Source organism: Pygocentrus nattereri, chromosome 18 (assembly GCF_015220715.1).
Source record: "Pygocentrus nattereri isolate fPygNat1 chromosome 18, fPygNat1.pri, whole genome shotgun sequence".
Classification (NCBI taxonomy): domain Eukaryota; kingdom Metazoa; phylum Chordata; class Actinopteri; order Characiformes; family Serrasalmidae; genus Pygocentrus; species Pygocentrus nattereri.
Window position 1 is genome coordinate 34,958,659 of NC_051228.1, and position 20,748 is coordinate 34,979,406.

The 20,748-nt window shown below is 38.8% G+C and overlaps 1 protein-coding gene across 1 annotated transcript in view; it reads left to right on the forward strand.

Moving 5' to 3' along the window:
• Positions 1-20,748, forward strand: part of sim2 (SIM bHLH transcription factor 2) — a 42,447-nt gene that overhangs the window by 10,976 nt on the left and 10,723 nt on the right. The window contains exons 4-8 of the mRNA XM_017691381.2: positions 5,859-5,967; positions 6,876-6,961; positions 13,024-13,223; positions 15,660-15,766; positions 18,641-18,788. Of these exons, the coding sequence (XP_017546870.1) occupies positions 5,859-5,967; positions 6,876-6,961; positions 13,024-13,223; positions 15,660-15,766; positions 18,641-18,788 (650 nt within the window). The remainder of the gene's footprint in view (positions 1-5,858; positions 5,968-6,875; positions 6,962-13,023; positions 13,224-15,659; positions 15,767-18,640; positions 18,789-20,748) is intronic.

The following is a 20,748-nucleotide window of genomic DNA, read 5'->3' on the forward strand; positions in this document are numbered from 1 at the left end:
GAACAAAGTGGCTCTACCGAGGAGAAGTTAATAACAAAGTGGCTCAGCTGTGCAGACACTAATAACAAGGCCGTTTAACGTGTGTGTCCTGCAGTGCTTTAAAACTCTAAGCTGAATCAGGTTCGAACTAAATGCAGTGCAGCTGCAGCCAAGATCAGCCCTGCCTCATGAGGCCTGGTGTCTGAAAACCGCTTTCGCATGTACTGGAAACAAAGTTGAGCTCAATGGATTTTTAAACGAACAGACTGGAAACAGATGGAGGACATATTATTAGGAACAATTATAGAACTCTTTCTGAAATAGAGGGGAAATAGTGTGAAATTTACACACACACACACACACACATGCATACACACTGAACACGCCCTGTGAGGACCTGTGTAGGTGGCTTTTAAAGACAGTGTTGTTTCTACTCCAGCCAAATCAGCATCACCCTTAAGAGCCGGGCCCCACATACAATAGCATGCAAATATCTCTGCCACTGTTAATGTGAGAGCACCTGCATATACTGGCTGCTGCTGACCATTCAAATATGCTGCGAGCTAAAACATCACATGTATGTGTGTCCTTGAACTACTACTGAATCAGTGTTCGCCTACTGTTGCTAAATACTGAGATATGCCCTACACACACACACACACACACACACACACACACACACACACACATATGCTTTCATGGACCACTCTGTCAAATTAGTTCAAACTGCAGCCCCACTGTAAATAACAAAGTATTCAGACCTTTAGATATTTAAAAGGAATATGTTTTGATCATGAATTGAGATGAAATTAAGCTAAATATACACAAAATCCTCATTTATAGGGCATTTTCTGTTGGGAGGTGTCTGCCCCAAACCCTAACCCTTAATGTCAACTTGTGAAAATAATGATTTTTTTTAAGATAAGTTGAAAATCTTATTTATCATCAGTTTATTTTTTTTTAATAAAAAGCTTAATTTGAAAAAATGCTGTTCGAAGTTTTCATGTAATTGCTGGAACACACAGAGCTTTAGTTCGTAGGCGGAGACTTATTTTAGCCACAGCGCTGTATTCTATAGCAGGATGTGAGACTGCGTCCCTGTCCCTCATGTCCACATGGTCAGCAGTTAGATCCCAAGTGGTTTGAAGTAAAACCTGAAAACCGATGTGTAACATTATATATTGTCACTACTGAAACATACATATTCTGCAGTTAAATCAACTTTTTGTTTTACTGAAAAACATGATGATTTTCCCAGCTATGTGTATTCCGCTATTCCAAGCTGTGCATGCTAGCCTTGCGATGGCTGATGTTTTTGAGGTTCGCTAAAAGTTAGTTTAAACTGCCGCTGCTGAAATAATCCACAGAATCATTCCATGGAATCACTACCAAAACAATGAGAGCACTACTGAAACTTTGCTAGATGTCTCAGCAGTGTTATGATGTTTTTGTAGTGATGTATAGTAATGAAGACACATTTTCACAATCTATTTATTTGTGTAGTTTGTGTTTATTTGCTGAGAAAAGTGTTTATATATATATATATATATATATATATATATATATATATATATATATATACATATAAACAGTGATTTTCTGGACGTTGGTGTGTTTGTTTACCCATCTCCAAGCCTCTCCTTGAGGAAGCCCAGTATTATATGTGGTTAAAAAGCAGCTCCTGGTTTGACCAATCAGAGCTCAGTAAATTGAGCTCATGATGTAATTGATGATATTAACGAGTCTCTGTGGCGGCTGTGAAGGTGTCCAGGAAAAATCTGGACCTGAGAAATTCTCGTTACTTTTTATTGTTTTTCTGTTTATTTGAATTATGAATACGACTTTATTCTAATGTATATTGTGATAAACTCACTGCTGAGATCAACTGTTTAAACATTTGCTTAGATGCCTAAAACTTTCACACAGTGCTGTAAATGTTTAAACATTAGTTTTAATAAAATAAACATAATTAAGGTATAGGGTGAGTCAGATCAAGAGTATTTTTAGTCTAAAGTCCGAGTCGGCTAAGAGTCTGAAATGCGTTTTGAACGCTGACTTTGAACCAGTTTGGTTAGAGTGAGCCATGCATGTGTGAAAGCACTGGTGAATCAGTGATGAGGGTTAAACATTCGCCTGCATTATTTTGACCAAAATAATCCTATTTGGATTGCATGAAGTTCCTTGATTCATCAAAACTCCCGATCCAGTTTTCTGACCCCTTACTCCGACCCAGTACTTGACCTAAGTACCTGAGGGTCAACCAATACTGATTTGATCTTTCTGGTTTTTGTAGATAACACAGCCATAATATTTAGGTAAGAATGCTAGGCTGCCACTGAACACCACAGAAAACTCCCTTCATTTTTAGCATGTGTATAATGTGATTCTGTACTAACATGCTTTGTTTTTTGACCACGTTAAATTGTGTTTAAATTTGAACTATGATCAATCGTTTAAGCATTCGTGAGTGAAAAGCATGGTGGGGTTGAGTTTTCTGGCTTGCTGTTTGTGGTAAGTGGCAGAAAGTAGCTGCACACTCACATTTTATGAGCCAACGTTTAGAAGAAACTTGGTTCAAACAGTCAGAATGCTTTGTTGGCATTTTAGTTTTTGGTGTCTTTTGCCGTTTGGCAGTGGCATGAACTGGATGCTGTTGTTTTTTGGAAGTTGCCAGATGTCGTTGAAGTCCAGGTGTCCCCACTATTATACAAAAACAAACAAAAAGAGTACAGAACACACCTGCCTCCTCCTCCAGTAACACTGTCACCATGGCAATGTTTTTGCAGGTTGCTTACATCACCTATCTATGCCAGAAAAAAGGACTGGAGCTGGCTTAACCCTTGTGTAGTATTGGGGTCTGTGGGAACAGACATGTGGTGTTGGTTGAACCCGTGGGGAGTAAAAGTGTGGAGGTGCTCTGTTCTCCTTCTACATGGCCTGCTGCTGGTGTGTGTGTATGTGTGTGGATATATGTGTATGTGTGTGAGAGTGGACAACATGGACAGGCTGCTGACTGGCTACAGCTGCTAAAGAAGAACATTTTTACATAAATTGTTATGACTGTATTGATTTAATAAAACGATAATGTGGTGGGTCCACCAGACCACTGACTAACAAACACATCAGCACCACACAAGGGTTAATATAGCCAATACCCAGTCCATTAAAATAAGATCACTTGGGTCACATCTGGATACCCCTAATTAAAACATCAACAGAAACACTGAAACTGTGTTCAGTAAACATTGCTGGTGGTTTGAAGGTTGATTTGCATGTGGCCCCCCACTGGGAAACCAGGATTGGAGGCCGACAGTGATAACAGTAAACAACTGAAATCTCATGCAGCCCTAAGCTGGACCATCATGTCATCTAGCATCTGAGCAGAGAGAAAAACCATCACATCCAGGCAGAAAATGGTGGTCAGATCTGGCGTGTTCAAGCCTCATCAATCAGAGAGATCTAGTTGTCGAAATCAAAGTCCGCTGGACGTTCGGCCGCACGCTCTGCGTGCCTTTGCATCCTGACCATGTCGGCCTGCGCAGCTCCTTCTGCCACAATGCTGCAGCACTGCACAAAGCTCAGCTTAGAGCCTGAGCCGCAGCTGCTTAGAAAGCAATTTGTAGCTGAAGTGGCGCGCGGTGGCCCTCGCTGTGTCCGGCCTGCCCTGCTAATTTGCGCAGCAAAATAGATCAAAGTCCAGCCTGCACTCCGCTTTTGTTTTCTCATGCAAATCCTCTTTTTTTTCCACAGACATTAACCCTTTACAACTGACTGGTGTCAGTTTCTTTTAGAGTGCAACTGAATCGCCCATCTCTTTGAATGAGACACAGATCAATTTCAGGGGAGCTTAGCTTGAGTCCCACCACCACCACACACACACCACACACACACCGCATAATAGACATTTCTATGAGCTGAGGTAATCTTCTTAAATCACGGAGATTACAACTAATCCCAGTCACAAAAATGTTTCAATTTGTCTTAAAGGTTCTGCTGAATTACTGTTGATTACATTCTTTCAAAATGACAAATGAGCAGTAATCTGATTAATTATTGCATGCACAATTAGAGTTTGTTCAAAGCACATCCAAACTCTGAAAACAACACAAACTGACTAATTACTGACAAATGTTAGCTAAATTAATGTCTCTCTCTCTCTCTCTCGTCCTATACATAAGTTAATGGGAAGTAAGTGAATAGCGAAGGTTTCCAAAACTGGAGTTCATTAACTCATTAAAAGATGAAAGATCAAATGAAATTGGGAATCCTAACAACTAAGTAGACACCAAAACTAACAAATCAGATAAGCAACACCTAAAGCTTTCATCTTTGAGAGAGAGGAGAAAATCAAGACTTCAGATCTAACAAAATCCATCCTTCCACTGTGAGAAGACGACTCAGCGCTAAGGCTTTGTTCACATCACCAGGTTGAAGTGGCACAAATCCGATTTTTTGCCCTAATGTGACTCAGATCTGATGTTTTCAGGGCTTTGTGGGCACAAATCTGATCTTTTCAAATCCAACCTGAGCCACTTTCCTATGCGGTCCTAGATCAGATACGTATGTGATTTGTGGTCATGTGACCTTAATATGATGCTCAGATCAGAATTCATGTGCCATCATTCAGCGTTACCATGGCAGCAGCAGCGAACAGAAGATAATGCCTGTAAACGGTGGAAAAGCAGCTCTTCTCACCTTTTCCTCCTTCGTCTGGCTCTAATAATGAAGCTGAGAGCTGATCAGAGTTAATGATCTTCTCAGCAAAGCTCGTTCTGCTTGTTAGTTTGTGCTGATGATGCAGTGATTCAGTCACGTGACATTACTGAGTAGGAGGAGCTCAGGAGGGTCAGTTCAGGATGCCGGTCCATTCACATTGATGACTTGAAGATTTGAATCTATTAACTAAGCGAGTGTGAACCATCCTGTCAGAGAGATGGATTTGAGCAATGAGGCCTTATAATGTGATCGTAGCATAAGAGTCTGAAAGGATGCGTAGCTGTCAAGACTCTGTTACTAAAAAAAAGGAAACAGGAAAAAGGAAATCAAACAAAGACGCTACTGATGTTCTCAGAACAACGAACTGACTAACCTGGAGCCCAGACAACAACATCAACTGAACAACAACTGAATGTGTTTGAAATCATTTCAATCATGAGAAGCAAAAATGCAGCTTCAAAGGCTGAACATTGTTGTTGAAGCTTCTGTGTAATTTTATGTTAAATATACACTCACCAGCCACTTTATTAGGTACTAGTAAAAGGTTGGACCCCCTTTTGCCTTCAGAACTGCTTTAATTCTTCGTGGCACACTTTCAACAAGGTGTTGGAAACGTCCCTCAGAGATTCTGGTTGGTTATTTGAGTTCCTGTTGCCTTTCTATCATCTTGAACCAGTCTGCCCATTCTCCTCTGACCTCTCACATCAACAAGGCATTTTCGTCCACACAACTGACCACTCACTGGATATTTCCTCTTTTTCGGACCATTCTCTGTAAACCCTAGAGATGGTTGTGTGTGAAAATCCCAGTAGATCAGCAGTTTCTGAAATACTCAGACCAGCCCGTCTGGCACCAACAACCACGCCACGTTCAAAGTCCCTTAAATCCCCTTTCTTCCCCGTTCTGATGCTCGGTCTGTACTTCAGCAAGTCGTTTTGACCACCTCTACATGCCTAAATGCACTGAGTTGTGGCCGTGTGATTGGCTGTTTAGCTATTTGTGTTAAGCAATTGAATTGTACCTAATAAAGTGGCCAGTGAGTGTATGTTTTCTTTTTTTCCTGATGCTGAAAAATGTTTTGACTAGATATTAAAGAAATGAAGGGTGGTCTCTGGTTTTTGATCAGTACCGCATGTGTGCATCTCTGCATTCTGTCTTCGCAGGTGGAGTTGACAGGTAACAGCATATTTGAATACATTCACCCATCTGACCATGACGAGATGACCGCAGTGCTGAGTGCTCACCAGCCGCTTCACCCACACTTTCTACCAGGTAACTGCTATAACGATACGTACACACAAGCAGCATACATAGAGACTTCATAACACATGTATATGCTCAGCAGTGTACTCTTAAAGCAATGCTTCAGCACTTATGAAACAAGTTTTTTAAGTAAAAGAGCTTGATGTAAACATTGTTACAGTTTCAAAACTTACCATTCACTATCTACTCCATACATTCCATATATGAAAACTAAGCAGCAAAAATTCAGTTTTTTTCAGTCTACAACAGCTTAGCTCCGCCCACTCACGCTGAAGTTATAAGGAGTGTTTCAGCCCAGATGGCAAAACAGAGGGCAACCAGTCCCACCTAAGCTCATTTACATATACTGGGGCAGTCATGGACTGGAAGTTAGGGAATTGGCCCTGTGACCGGAGGGTCGCCATGACTGAGGTGCCCTTGAGCAGGACACCTAACCCCCCAACTGCTTCCAGGGTGCTGTGGATAGGGCTGCCCACCGCTCCGGGCAAGTGTGCTCACTGCCCCCTAGTGTGTGTGTACACAATATTGTGTATGTGGTGTTTCACTTCACGGATGGATTAAATGCGGAGGTGAAATTTCCCTGTTGTGGAACTAATAAGGGTCTCTTAAAAAAATAAAGGCATGGTAACAAAGACAGCTTGTTTAAAAGGGGATGGACAATGGTAAAAATGAAATATGTAAGATACAGGCTCTTTCAGTTAAAGTGAGTCATATTTCTTCTATTTTTAACACTTTTATGAAGCATCATTCCCACATAACGGAAGTTAGAAAGCAGAAGTTTAGTTGAGAACACCTTAAATCAGATTCTGATGCTCTCAAAATTAAGTGGTACACAAACACACACAAGGTAGAATGTGCTTTGATGTGATGTGATGTGTGTGTGTGTGTGTGTGTGTGTGTGTGTGTGTGTTTGTCAGAGTACGAGATGGAGCGCTCCTTCTTCCTCAGGATGAAGTGTGTGTTAGCTAAACGGAATGCAGGCCTGACGTGTGGTGGTTATAAGGTAATCACACACACACACACTCACACACGCATACCCAACCACACGCACACACACACACACACACACACACACACACACACACACACACTGTGCACCTCTTTGCCCGCAGTTAAGCGAATACACTAGAAAAGCAAAAAAAAACAATAATTAGCAGCCCAATTATAATGTTATTATTTTATTAAATTATATCAAATAGAAATTCCAACTCCAGCTTTGCACAATTCAGTTGTTTATATGTAAACAAAGTCATTCAGAGCGATTTGATGTGAAATGCTTCACTGTAGAGAGACACACCGACTTAGAGTTCTAGAGTTCTTTATACCGATGACAGGAACCAAGTGTCACAATGTCTACAACACAAACCTAACCATTTTATTTACTACCCAAAAAAGAGTTTTTGTGTGTACTGAATACGGAAAATGGAAAACCAGTAAATCTGAAAAACATTGAGAATTATTTTGCTCGCATGTACTCTAGTGAAACTCTAGTCTGAAGAGCAGTGCCTGAGGCATCAGCCAGCATATTGATAACCATTTTATGTAATCACTTTCTTTGAGGTAGCCTTTAAAGGCGTTAAACTGCGTAGATGTCCTGTTCCTGAGTTGGTAGGTGTCTCAGACAGCATTTTACATCAAGTCTAATCTGAACGATCTAAGTTGATTTTGTTAGTCACAGTTTATTTAGGCAAAAAATTAGGAAAAAATCACCTCTAATAGTAAAATTAACGTGCGTTGTCTGCTGCTGCATTTGAAGATTACAAAGCTGTAAAGAGTTCACACACCTCTGAACCCTCGGCCAGGCTGACCACGTAACAACACTCTGCACTGCTTGTGCTTGATCTGATGCTCACATGTGTTTGCTTTATATTTTTAGATATCTTTTTTAAAATGACACAAGAAAAAACAGCTGTTAGACCTTTAGAAGTTGCAGTTTTCACCACTGATTAAAAAAGCATGTCAATTTATATTAATCAGTTCTCACTCATATCGCATCAAAACGAGAGGAGAAGTTCTTAAAGTCTTAACGAAAGCCTTGTAGTAGATTATAGGTCATATGTTGCCTGCAAATGTCTTATTTTGTACTATTAAAGGCATTAAATTCTAAAATGACGGCCAAAGACTGAGTTGAGAAGAGACGTCCTGTGTATTAAAGTAATTCAGAACAGTCCACCAACGGGAAATATCCAGTTGACGGTGGTGCTGATGAAGGGGCTGAGGTTGACGAAACTGACAACACAGTGAAAAGACATGTCCTGTGTCTTGCACACAACAGACTTTAATACGTTCCATACTTGAGCTTTCTGCACTGTTGTGTGGAGGACATTGTATTATGCTGTACTTAAAACAGTATCAGAAAGAATTTGATTTCAAAAAGTAGAGCTTAAAGTTTGAGTTGATGCCACTTTATAAAATACATTTAAAAAATTACAGAAAAGACTTATTGAACTGAAAGTCTCAACAGCAAAATATAACATCAGTATTTCAGCATTTATTGAGTCCCTGCTTTACGTTTATTTCAGCATCGGTTCTTTTTGGGAGACTTGCTTTCAGTTTTTTTCACTTTTCCACACCTCGCATGTTCAGTCTTAGAAGTTGGTTGCATTCAGTGATGTTGCGGTATTTAAAGATTAATCTGATACCCCCGTTTGCATGTAGATGAGTAGATATTTTATTGTGACTTGAGTTCAATGAAAAGTTGGTTTTTTGCCACGTTTCTTTCAGTGTGGTTGCAAGTGCAAAACAGTATAGAATGCCAATTAAATATGAAGTAGTTCAACTCAGTACACAACTAGCTATAAGCCATAATGTACATAATACAGCAAAGTGACTGTAATAACTCTAGACGTCGAAGAGACAACCTGTGTACTTTTTGAAACAGCCTTTGTTTGAAATTCTTCATAGAGTTTACCTGCACACTTATGTAGCCTCCGGCGTTTGGTCATGTTCTCCATAACGTTCATATTCCATAAGCTCCATTCAGAAGCTGGGCGTCGTGTGAGGCTGTAGCTCTTCTCTCCAGTCTAATAGACGGTGATGTCATTTTAAACCCTTATAATAAAAGAAACTGAAGCTGAACTGTTTTTCTACTGAAAGTCGACCCGTTTTTCCCCAAATCTGGGCTCTAAACTATAAATAGACGGCGTCTCTTCAGTGATCTGCTCTGGAAACATTACTTTTATAAAAATAACACAAAGAGCGTCGGAGATTTTTGGCTTTCAGCAGTAAATTGTAATCATATAGCGATATGTGGAGATCATAAAACACATTTTCAGAAAGAAAAAAAAATTTACATTCATTTCATGCAGTTACTGAATAATTTGCCTTACGATTTGCTCATGTAAATTCAGATGTTCAAACCACAATATACCCTGGAGAATAAGAGGTTAATACATAATCTGGGTAGTTCTTTATTTATTTTTTGCACTCTTGAGACATTCTTGAGCCCATGTGTCAAACGCAAGGCCAGATGAGGCCCATGACACTCAGTTCTATCCAGCCCACAAAAGTGTTTACATTTTTTATTAATATTAGCCTATTTTACAGTCTGCTGCACTACATTGCAGTGCATGCTGGGGACTCTAATGTATGCTCTGACTTTCCTACCCCAACAGCAATCTAAAGGACAGTGGTTACGCATAGGTAGGTAAAAGACCTAGCTCCTACAGACATTTAAATTTTGAATTTTTCAGGTATTCTTGTAATATTTCAAGGTTTACAAGTGCCTGTATTGTACTGCTGAAGTTTGGGCATATTTTAAATAAGCTGTGGCCAGTTGGGGTTATAGCACAGCATTACTCATCATGATGTTTATCCCTTAATACAGATACAGAGTAGTGGTAACAACATTCATTAAAAAAATAATAAAATAAAAACATTTTTTTCTCAGACCCACAGATCTGTTGAGATTTTGTAATAGGGCTCCTTGAGTGGTTGAATTTGACTCCCCTGTTCTACTGTCACTTACATTTTGCTCACCTGTTTTTTTTTGACACGAAAGGCAGATTAAGACTAGATTTGAACTAAATGACTGAGAATGAGAATCTTGACTGAAAATCCTTTTTAAACCCACGAAGCCTATTTTTACTAATTATTTAGTTATTAGTCTTCATTAACTACTGTGCTAATGTGCACTGTTTGGTCAGTTTTATGAATATTATGAGCTGAAAAGTAAGTTTTGTAGCGCATGTAAGTTACACAGACATGTAAGATATATTCATGCTCTTTAAGGGGTTTAAGGGGTTAATCTAGACCTAATCTGTGCCAGAAAAGTGGGAAAACTCAGACTGCCAAATAATAGCACTTCATTGTTTAAGTTACATGCGCAATAAAAAGAGACTGATTTGGTTTTAGCTGAAGAATCTGGAAGTGAACTGTTTTAATGGGCCCGCTTGAAGTAATGGAACATGAATGTGTAATAGCTCACATATCTGCTCTCGCCTCGGCCGCTTTCCATGCCGTCCCCGCCGGGTCTCCCTTCGCGTGAGCGCAGGTCCCAGCAGCTCTGCAGAACCCCCCCCCCCGGCCTCCGCCACTCATAAATCACACAGCCCATCGCTTCGGAAATTTGTTTGAAATTTGCATTGGCAGTAAACAAGCCGGTTATGTTAAGTAGAGAATAAATCACAGGCTGGATGCAGGCAGAGAGCATGAGAGCGAGATAAATATCACCAACAGGTCACTGTTAGCAAGCCAAGCACTGTGTGTGTGTGTGTGTGTGTGTGTGTGTGTTAAAACATGGTGCACTGAAGCCCTGAGAGCAGCTTGCTTCAGACAGAACCCATTCACATGACACACATACACAGTTCTTCATTCACCGTTACTGCAGCTCAGAGTGATCTGCTCTCCAGACTGCGAGAGGTGAGCTTGAAGAGGGTCAGTCAGATGAAGTGTGTGTGTGTTGTCATGTGATATGCAGCGCACATATACTACTCAGCATAAATGTTGGACCATGTGCACATTATCTTAATTTTCTTAAAATGAGTTTATATACTACAAGGATCAGAGATGCACTCATCATGGATGTTTATGGCTGATTCTGATTTACATTTTTATTACAGTGGTGGATGAAGTGCACAAATCATGTACTTGAATTAAAGTAGAGACACCCAAGTTAAAATATCACTCCAGTAAAAGTAGAAGCTTCTCCCTTTAGACCTCCACCTTGAGTAAAAGTACTAAAGTATTTGCCTTCAAATGTACTTAAGTATAAAGTAAAAGTACTAAAAGAGTAATTCTGGCTCTGATCTGGTCCTGTTATCATTTTTATAACCAGACTGGCTTCATGAACTCATTTCAGGTGAAAGTCCTCCAACGTCTCTCTTGGTAAACCAGTCTTTTAATAGAACGTCATTAATTAGTGACGCTGACGTCTATTAAAATGATCAGAAGCACAAAACACTGAAGGTAAACAGTTTCCATCAGGGAGAACCGAGTGGCTCTGAAATCACTTTTTACACACAAGCAAAGTTTCAGTTTCAGATTTATTTACAACTTAGTTCCAAGTTTAAGTTGAATAAAAACTGGCTTTAAACTCAGGATCACAGATGAGCTCCTTTACTATGTTGATCTGTAGGCGTCTGTTCATAAACATAAACCAGCCCAAACTCATTTACTATAAAATGAAATGGTGTTTGCAGACAAGTACATGAGATATTATGCCTTAAAAAGAGCTGTCAGCAAGTAATAATTAGAGAGCTGTCAATTACACTTCATAACTCAAATTAAAACCAAAATAGATGCTTTGTTTGGTGACTTATGCCATAAGAGTTACTAATAGTCTGAATTATCATCATTTACATTTACATGTATGGCATTCAGCAGACGCTTTTATCCAGAGCGGCTTATAAAAGTGAAATAAAATATTTATAATGTAGGTCAGACTAAGAATTTGACATTTCAAAAAGGTCCCATTGTTATAGACAACAAAACTGAATCTCTAAATACAAATTATTCTAATTTTTATTATTTTTTTTTATGTTTTAATATTGACATGCAAAGCATGAAATATTATTAGTGGTTTAAGGTCCAGTGGTGCACCTTAAAAAGTGGTTCCCAGGTGAGAAGTACATATTTGTACATATAAAGGCCTGGAGACGAGGCGGGGTGTGTGGAGTCACAACAAATGTCATTTCAGTGGATTATGGTTCATTATGTTCCCTGACTAAACGTACTGAGATGTACCCCCGAGGGTCCCACCCCAGTGACAGCAGTAACAGTTTCATACCTTTATGTCTGAGAGTGTAGAGCCTCCTGATGTTGCCCCAGTGTAAGACCAAATCTGTAACCCTGGATCCAAGTAATCCCAATAATGTTGAGGAATCTCATACTGGCAGTTTTGGTGGTCTGCTAGGTCTTGCACAGTTGTTCGATATCCCATACAGTCTCTATATATTTTAACTCCATTCCTGGAAACTTGTTTTTTCTTTGACTTTCTTCTTCCGTATGCAAGTGGACTATCTTACATATATGATCTCTTGAGAAATATCTTCTGAAAAATGAATAATTTACACTGTTTTGAGCTGAAATATAGTAAAGGAAGGGTGGTCTCTGACCTTAGCAGTACTGTAAATAACATTATTTCTCTTTAATGATCCAAGCTTAGCATTTTAAAATCAGTTGTCTTTTTAAATAACCTGAATCAGCTGTACTTAGAGCTTTAACTTACAGCTACAATTCATACAGAGGTGACTAAGACTTAAATTAACTGCCCTTATCCCACCCTGTACACTTAAGTTAATGGGCAGTTCATCCAGCATCTGTCCATTGGTTTCTATCGTAAAAGTGTTAAGTCAACCGTTTTTCAGATATCAATTTATTTCTGTCCATAACATTCAACTGTATACTATAAACACAGCAGACTGACATTATGTTGATAAATGGGTTTTCAATGGATCCTCATTAGCTGTGCTTTGTGGTTCAACACTAAGCTTAAGCTCTGTCTAGAAAAGCAACCATTACTGTGCTATGATGACTGCAGTATTTACAGCATTGGCTCTATGCAGCTGTGAGAAGCCTATGATGAGTCTAGAATATAAGGCCTGCTGTGTTTGTGTCTGTGCGTAGGTGATCCACTGCAGCGGCTACCTAAAGATCCGTCAGTATGTGATGGACGTGTGTCTTTATGAGTCGTGTTATCAGATCGTGGGGCTGGTGGCTGTGGGCCACTCTCTGCCCCCCAGCGGCATCACAGAGATCAAACTACACAGCAACATGTTCATGTTCCGCGCCAGCCTGGACCTCAAGCTCATATTCCTCGACAGCAGGTGAGAACTCATCACCACCGTCATCATCGTCATTAGTACAGCCTGCCCGGTGATGAATCTGTGATAAAGGCTAGACCCCTTCTGTGTATGTGTATTTTTATTATGTCACAAAACACAAGACATATTCACACAGGTTCACTACAGCTCTGGTTGTTTAAACCTCTTAATTATTGCTGCAGTGGATCTGAGCAGTTTCAGGATTTATATTTGCTAATCTTTCCCACTTTGGTGAATGACTAGGTGCTTCTGACCTCTGTGTCACCTCATGGTTATACCCCAGTGAAAGAGAAAGTCAAGGATAAGTATTTAAGTGTTCCTGAACACTCAGGTGCATCAAAAAAAGAAAATAAAATAAAAACCCAAATGCTTTAGTTACATTTTCCATAATAATTTCATGCCAATAATTGTGATACAGGAAGTTTTGTTAAAGGTTTTTTTTTTAAAAGGGTTTCCTTAGACTTTAATTAAAGTGATATTAAAAGCTTAGATTTCTCTCATATATCCAGTTCATTGGAGTTAATTAACAAACCAAGACATTTTTTCATGACCTTTTTATACCCATCTCCATCAAGGGTGCCAATAATTAGGGAGCTGTAGATATGAATAATGAATAATGTAAAATCAATCATTTACAGTTTTCATCAGTCCTACACTTACTTTATATATGGATGAAGAACTGATAAAAAAAAAAAAAAAAGCTATTTCTGGCGAGGAATAAATTAGGACACCCCAACATTTATTCCCACTTAAAATGGTTAAAATCACACACAGTTGTATCACATCAGGTCTACATGATTAGAACATCATTACTCAGCATTTTGAAGGGGCTTGCCTTATTTAAACCACACACATTTAGTTTGTTGTGCTAATGACTGTTGAGGTGAGAGTGAACACCATGGTGAGATTGAAAGAGCTGTCTGAGGCCATCAGACAAAAGATTGTAGCTCTTATGAGTCTAGTAAGGGATTTAAAAAATATCTCAAAAGAATTTGAAATCAGCCATACCACTGTCCGGAGAAGAGTCTATGAGCGGAGGACATTCAAACCTACTGCCAACATGCCCAGGTCTGGCCATCCAAGCAAGTTCACCCCGAGAGCAGACTGCAAGATGCTAAAAGAAGTTTCAAAAAACCCTAAAATGTCATCACAAGACCTACAGCAGGCTCTTGCTACTGTCAATGTGAAAGTGCATGCCCCTACAATCAGACAGAGACTGCACAAGTTTAACTGGTGTGCAAGAAGGATCTGTCTTTGGACTGATGAGTCTATTTGGACACGATAACAGAAGGCATCATAGAGTCCACCATGAATTCTACCGTGTATCAGAGGGTGCTGAGGAACAGGAGAGAACATCTGTAAAAAACTCAAAGCTGAAGCAGAACTGGACCCTGCAATATGACAGTGACCCAAAACGTACCAATAAATCCACCAAGGACTGGCTGAAAACTAAGAAATGGAGAGTCAAAGCCCAGATCTTAATCCCATTGAGATGCTGTGGGGTGATTTGAAATGGGCTGTACATGCAAGAACCCCCTCAAACATCTCACAGCTGCAAGAATTCTGTGCTGAGGAGCGGGGCAAACTTTCTTCAGACTGATGCCAGAGATATTGCTTCAAGAAGCATCTCACTGAAGTTACTTCAGCCAAAGGGGGTAACACTGGCTATTAGTGGGTAGGGTGTCCTAACTTTCTCCTCAGTTAGAATACACATTACACAAGGTTAAGTTTTATTGTTTACCTGCAATTAAATCACCTTCTTTTCCAGAGATGAATGAAAACAAGATTAGACATTGATATGTGAACAGGTCTTAATAAAGAACAGAATATTATGATATATAATATAATTAATAACTGTAAATAAAGTAATATTGTTAATAACTGAATAGGTGTCCCAATTATTTCACACGACTATATATATATATATATATATCGTGGAACTGATTTTAAAATGTAAAAATGTAAAATGATCAGTCACTGCTATCAATGTGCTTCACAAAAGGCTATCGGTGTTCATTATTGACACAGATGTGATATTTACCCTCCCTGTTTCTGTAATGAACAGGTGATCAATCAATGTAGCAAAACCTCAACGTTCACAGCACTGCAGACGTTGCAGAGTGAAGTCTATTTGCATAGACAAACAATGGCTGCGTTTACTCTGCAAACTGTAATGCCCAAATAAGACGCTTTCATGTATATATATATATAATTTGTGCTCAGGCAAAAGATGCTCCGAATCACAAATGTGATCGAATACAAAGATGATCCAATAGGAAGTCATCAGAATTTTTCATTGGAAAAATGCCGATGTGTGTTAAATGTGGCCTAACTAATTCCCAAATAAACACACACTGTCTGATATGACATTAATCTTGATTTGTTTAGAATTATTTCCACTTCTCAGCTCTGTTTTCCTCTCCCTCTTCCCTATACCAGAGTGGCCGAGTTGACTGGGTACGAGCCACAGGACCTGATAGAGAAAACACTGTACCAGCACGTGCACGGCTGTGACGTGTTCCACCTGAGATACGCGCACCATTTGCGTGAGTCTCCATAACCACAGTCTGTGTGTATTTCATCGTAAATGCATGAGCAGGGCTGTGGAGTTGGCATATGGGAGCGGCTATAACGCACAATGCAACAGCTAAACAGTAGTAGCACACTTATAAATGGAGTTTCAAGACTTGGCAATGATGATGTTTATATGATAAGTCTTTCACATACTGGGCCTCATTATATCCAGACCTGTCATGCTTTTAGTGAGTCACAGAATTGCCAGGATTTGAACTTGCAATTTCCCAAGAATTGAGTCTAAGCCTACACCACTTGGAAGCCCCAGCTAGTTAATTTATTTCCTTAAAATCAGTTTTCTCCCCAATTTGTCCATGTCCAATTCTACCCACTTGTGAGGTCTCCCCATCAGATGATGCTACCAAGCTGGGATGGTAAAGGATAGCACATGCTTCCTCTGAGACACATTAAGCTCCACCTTATCTATTCAAACTGCCGCTAAAGCCAAACCACTGGACTGCTCAACACGCTTGGAGGAGAACACTAACAACCAATTCTGTTATGTAACTATCTAACAAACACCTGAGTTGGCTAGAACTGCAGTGAGTGACAGGGTGGTGTAGGACCATCCTACCCACCTAGAGAGAGTGAGGCCAATTATTCTGTATTACTGTATTAAACTCCTGGCCACTGTAGCATCACCGGGATCAAACTTGGGATCTCTGACTGCAGAAAATTCAAGTCAAGTCAAGAGGCTTTTGTTGTCATTCCATCTATGTAGACGTACACAGTGGAGTGAAATTATGTTCCTCCAGGGGCAACACAGAGCAACAAGGAACAAAAAGTACAAAGTGCGAATGTGCAGATATCGTGTGCAAACAAAAAATTAAGCTAGAAAAAATCTATATGACAAATGAAACAGTAGACACAGTAAACAGACAGGACAGTGCAGCACCGACACAGCACTCATCTCTGGACATGGGTAATGAGAATAAGGTTCCGAGATATTTAACGTGCTGTGATCTGTGAGCCACGTAGTCAGATAACACAGTGTTAGCAGCAATGTTCCAGATGTTCCACAGTGCAGGTAGAGCATCAAGAAAGTAAGTTAGGGCCCACCGAGATACCATCTAAGCAAATAAAAACTTCATTAATCTGTTAAACAAGTTTAGCATTACTCATTATAAGTTCAGAATTTAGTATTAGTATTATTATTAGTATTATAAGTTTAGTATTTTGTTTAGTATTACTCATTATAAGTTCAGAATTTAGTATTAGTATTATTATTAGTATTATAAGTTTAGTATTTAGTTTAGTATTGCTCATTATAAGTTCAGTATTTAGTATTAGTATTATTATTAGTATTATAAGTTTAGTATTTAGTTTAGTATTACTCATTATAAGTTCAGTATTTAGTATTAGTATTATTATTAGTATTATAAGTTTAGTATTTAGTTTAGTATTACTCATTATAAGTTCAGTACTTAGTATTAGTATTATTATTAGTATTATAAGTTTAGTATTTAGTTTAGTATTGCTCATTATAAGTTCAGTATTTAGTATTAGTATTATTATTAGTATTATAAGTTTAGTATTTAGTTTAGTATTGCTCATTATAAGTTCAGTATTTAGTATTAGTATTATTATTAGTATTATAAGTTTAGTATTTAGTTTAGTATTGCTCATTATAAGTTCAGTATTTAGTATTAGTATTATTATTAGTATTATAAGTTTAGTATTTAGTTTAGTATTACTCATTATAAGTTCAGTATTTAGTATTAGTATTATTATTAGTATTATAAGTTTAGTATTTAGTTTAGCATTACTCATTATAAGATTGTTGTAAGCAAATGAAAAGATTATTTAACCTATTTCTAAACCTTTTTCCTGTTCTCATTACATTGACACATCATTTTACTTGTTTCAAATATTATTTCTTGTAATAAGCCAAAGTTGTCTGCATTATTTCTGAACACAACTAAAAGGTTGATGAAAAAGACATGTTAACTAGACACAATTGCTTAAAGCAAGCAAACATGTATAGATTGTATAGAATAATGTTGAATTATAAATACAACAATATCTTAATGAGAAATATTAGATATATTGATTAGATTTAAGATGTTTTCACTTCATTTAGATGTCATGTTTTGCAGTGCAAACTCTCGACGATAGAGGAAACATGCACTGGCTCGTTGTTCTTTAAGTACGGATGATGATAAGTTCAGAAAAGCACATCGCGATGAAATCTATTGTGATGATTTATCGTGATATCACTGCATTTCCCACTCACATACGAAAGCATATCGCTGCACTCAGAACAAAAACCTTGCATCTTTTTTTTTGTTTGTTTTTCAGTTTTTGGCATGTTTTGAAAATGATTGTTGTCCTTTACATTGTGTATAAATTTCATGATGAACCGACCAAAAGAAATGGTCCAAAACGGCACGTAAAACGTCTGGTTCCATTGACTTCCATTAAACATAGAATATGTTTTTTCCTTCTCCTGTAAAGTTGTTATTTTGGAGATATGAGGCTGCGTAAAGGAAAAAAACATTAATGCATTTTAAATGAAAGTCAGGACACTTGTTTAACCATAATGACCAGCAGTGCTGCGTTTCTCACATCTCTGTGAATTATGTATGAATCTATGTTTTCTATTGGATATATGCATACAGCCATACACATGTGCCGTCGCCATGGAGACGTGGACATTATGTAAAGAAAGATGTGAAAACACAGGAATTAAAGAAATTGGTGTAACAGATGCCGTCTTTGGTAATGACGGCGTGCTGTGAACTGACTCTCTCTCTCTCTCTCTCTCTCTCTCTCTCGCTCTCACTCTTTCCCTGTTTCTGGCACCCCCCCCCCCCCCCCCCCACCCCCACCCCCCTCACTCTTTGCAGTACTGGTGAAGGGGCAGGTCACCACAAAGTATTACCGCATGCTGTCCAAGCATGGTGGCTGGGTTTGGGTCCAGAGCTACGCCACCATCGTCCACAACAGCCGCTCCTCTCGCCCACACTGCATCGTCAGCGTAAACTATGTCCTCACGTGAGTGCCAGACCTTCACCCTGATGCAGCCCTGACCTTCTCATGTGGCCTTCTCCACGTGCAGGAGCTGAATGAATTGTTGTGTTAGAGTGTGTTGAGTATGATGTTTGGAAGAGTGAGGCTGGTCAGCTAAGCTGGAGCTCAGCACTGGACCTACAACGCCAGTGTGATAGTGATAGAAGCTTATGACCAGCAGTTAGGATCATACGGATAGGATCAAAACCTCAGAATTGGAAATCGTGTCAGACCTGGAAACAAATGTACCATTGCACACACATTGTCAAGGAATCTCAAATAGACTTCGCTGCAAAAAAATATATATATCAGTGTAAAATTACAGCCATTTATATACAGCATTTTCTCTAATGATTTACTTTTTATTCCTAGCACTTATACTTAAGTATGAGTATGTATTATACATGAGTACATAGTATACATTTCTAGTAGCATACATTCCTAAATACAGATAATTACCAGAGGGGAACCCTCAGGGCCTTCTAGGCCTTCAGAAAATGTCTGATGAGCTCTGCAATTATTCCAGGGCTGTTTTTGCTTCATTGTAAAGCTCAGGATGGAAAGTGTTAAATTCCTCACAAGTCAAGCAAAGAAATGATCATAAAGGAATTGTATTTCTTTGCAGTATCTTAGGTAGGTTTGGCTATGTGAGCACCTCCTATTGATAAGGACTTCGAGTCCTAATGCGTTATATTAACCATAATTACAGAAAGACAGGCATCGACCAATCACATTTTGATTTCCAATGGGTAGGAGCAATTTGTGAGAAAAAAAATGTCATTGGAAGTCCTAGATAGGTCAATGACTGGGAATATGCAGCTGTACACCACAGAGCACTACTGAAAGAGAAATATATACTCAAATATACTCTAATTTGTCTGTCACAGGCTTCAAGTGAAACATGTAATGCCTTTTAGAAGCTTAAAATGTATGTGTTCGATGTACAGCTGGCTTTTTCGACCCACATTAAACCGTGCAGCAGTTACATTCTGGTGCCTACATGCTGGACTGCTAAAGGTGGGACTTAACTTTAGGCTCATCAGAAAATGTTAATGCAAAGCGTTCTTAGCTTAGAGCTGACAAACTACTTGAGTCATATAGAGACATTAGAAGAATCATTGAGACTGGTTCTCATATTTTGTCAAAGTTTTGACATTGATGGCCCAAATCAAAGTCCTAGCTCTAATAGTCACATCTCGCCACTGTTCATTGCTGTACTTGTACTTGTACCCCACGACTCTGTATTTCTAATGCACAGCTTTTATATGCTCTAATGAGATGTCTGAGGGTCTTTAGGCTACTAAATTGTGTGGTACAACAGATAACACACATAAAAATATAGGGTAACACAACAAATCTATCGCGAAGACGCCGATAACCAAACATCTATTAACCACAACAGGGATAAACTACCTAACCGAAACCATGGTTGGAATACCGAAACATGCAAAATGCACACAAACATGTATTTGAAGTAAGAATAACGTGATTAAGCAAAATAACAGGATAAAACAAGTAAATCAACTCAACAAAGTACTTTGAATGAACCATTGGTTTAATCAAAGCATTTATTTGAGTTGAATGAAACTAGTAATTTCTTGTTAACACATGAACTATATTTTAGGTTGAACTGACATTATTTTTGATGAAAAAAGTGCATTAATTAATATTAACAAAACTGCAAGGAATGCTGGGAAGCTTACTACAATATTCAGACAGACTGCTCGAGACTGCACAAAGTACCAGTCACTTTCCCAAAATGCCTTGCAAATAACTGCTAACTACTGCAAAATCCAACACTTTAACAAGAAGCTGAAACTGTATCTCCCAGAATGCACAATTTCTACAGTAATTAAGCTTAAGTGACCCTTATTAGTCCCACAGCAGGGATTTTCACCTCCGCATTTAACCCATCCATGAAGTGAAACGCTACATACACTCTAGT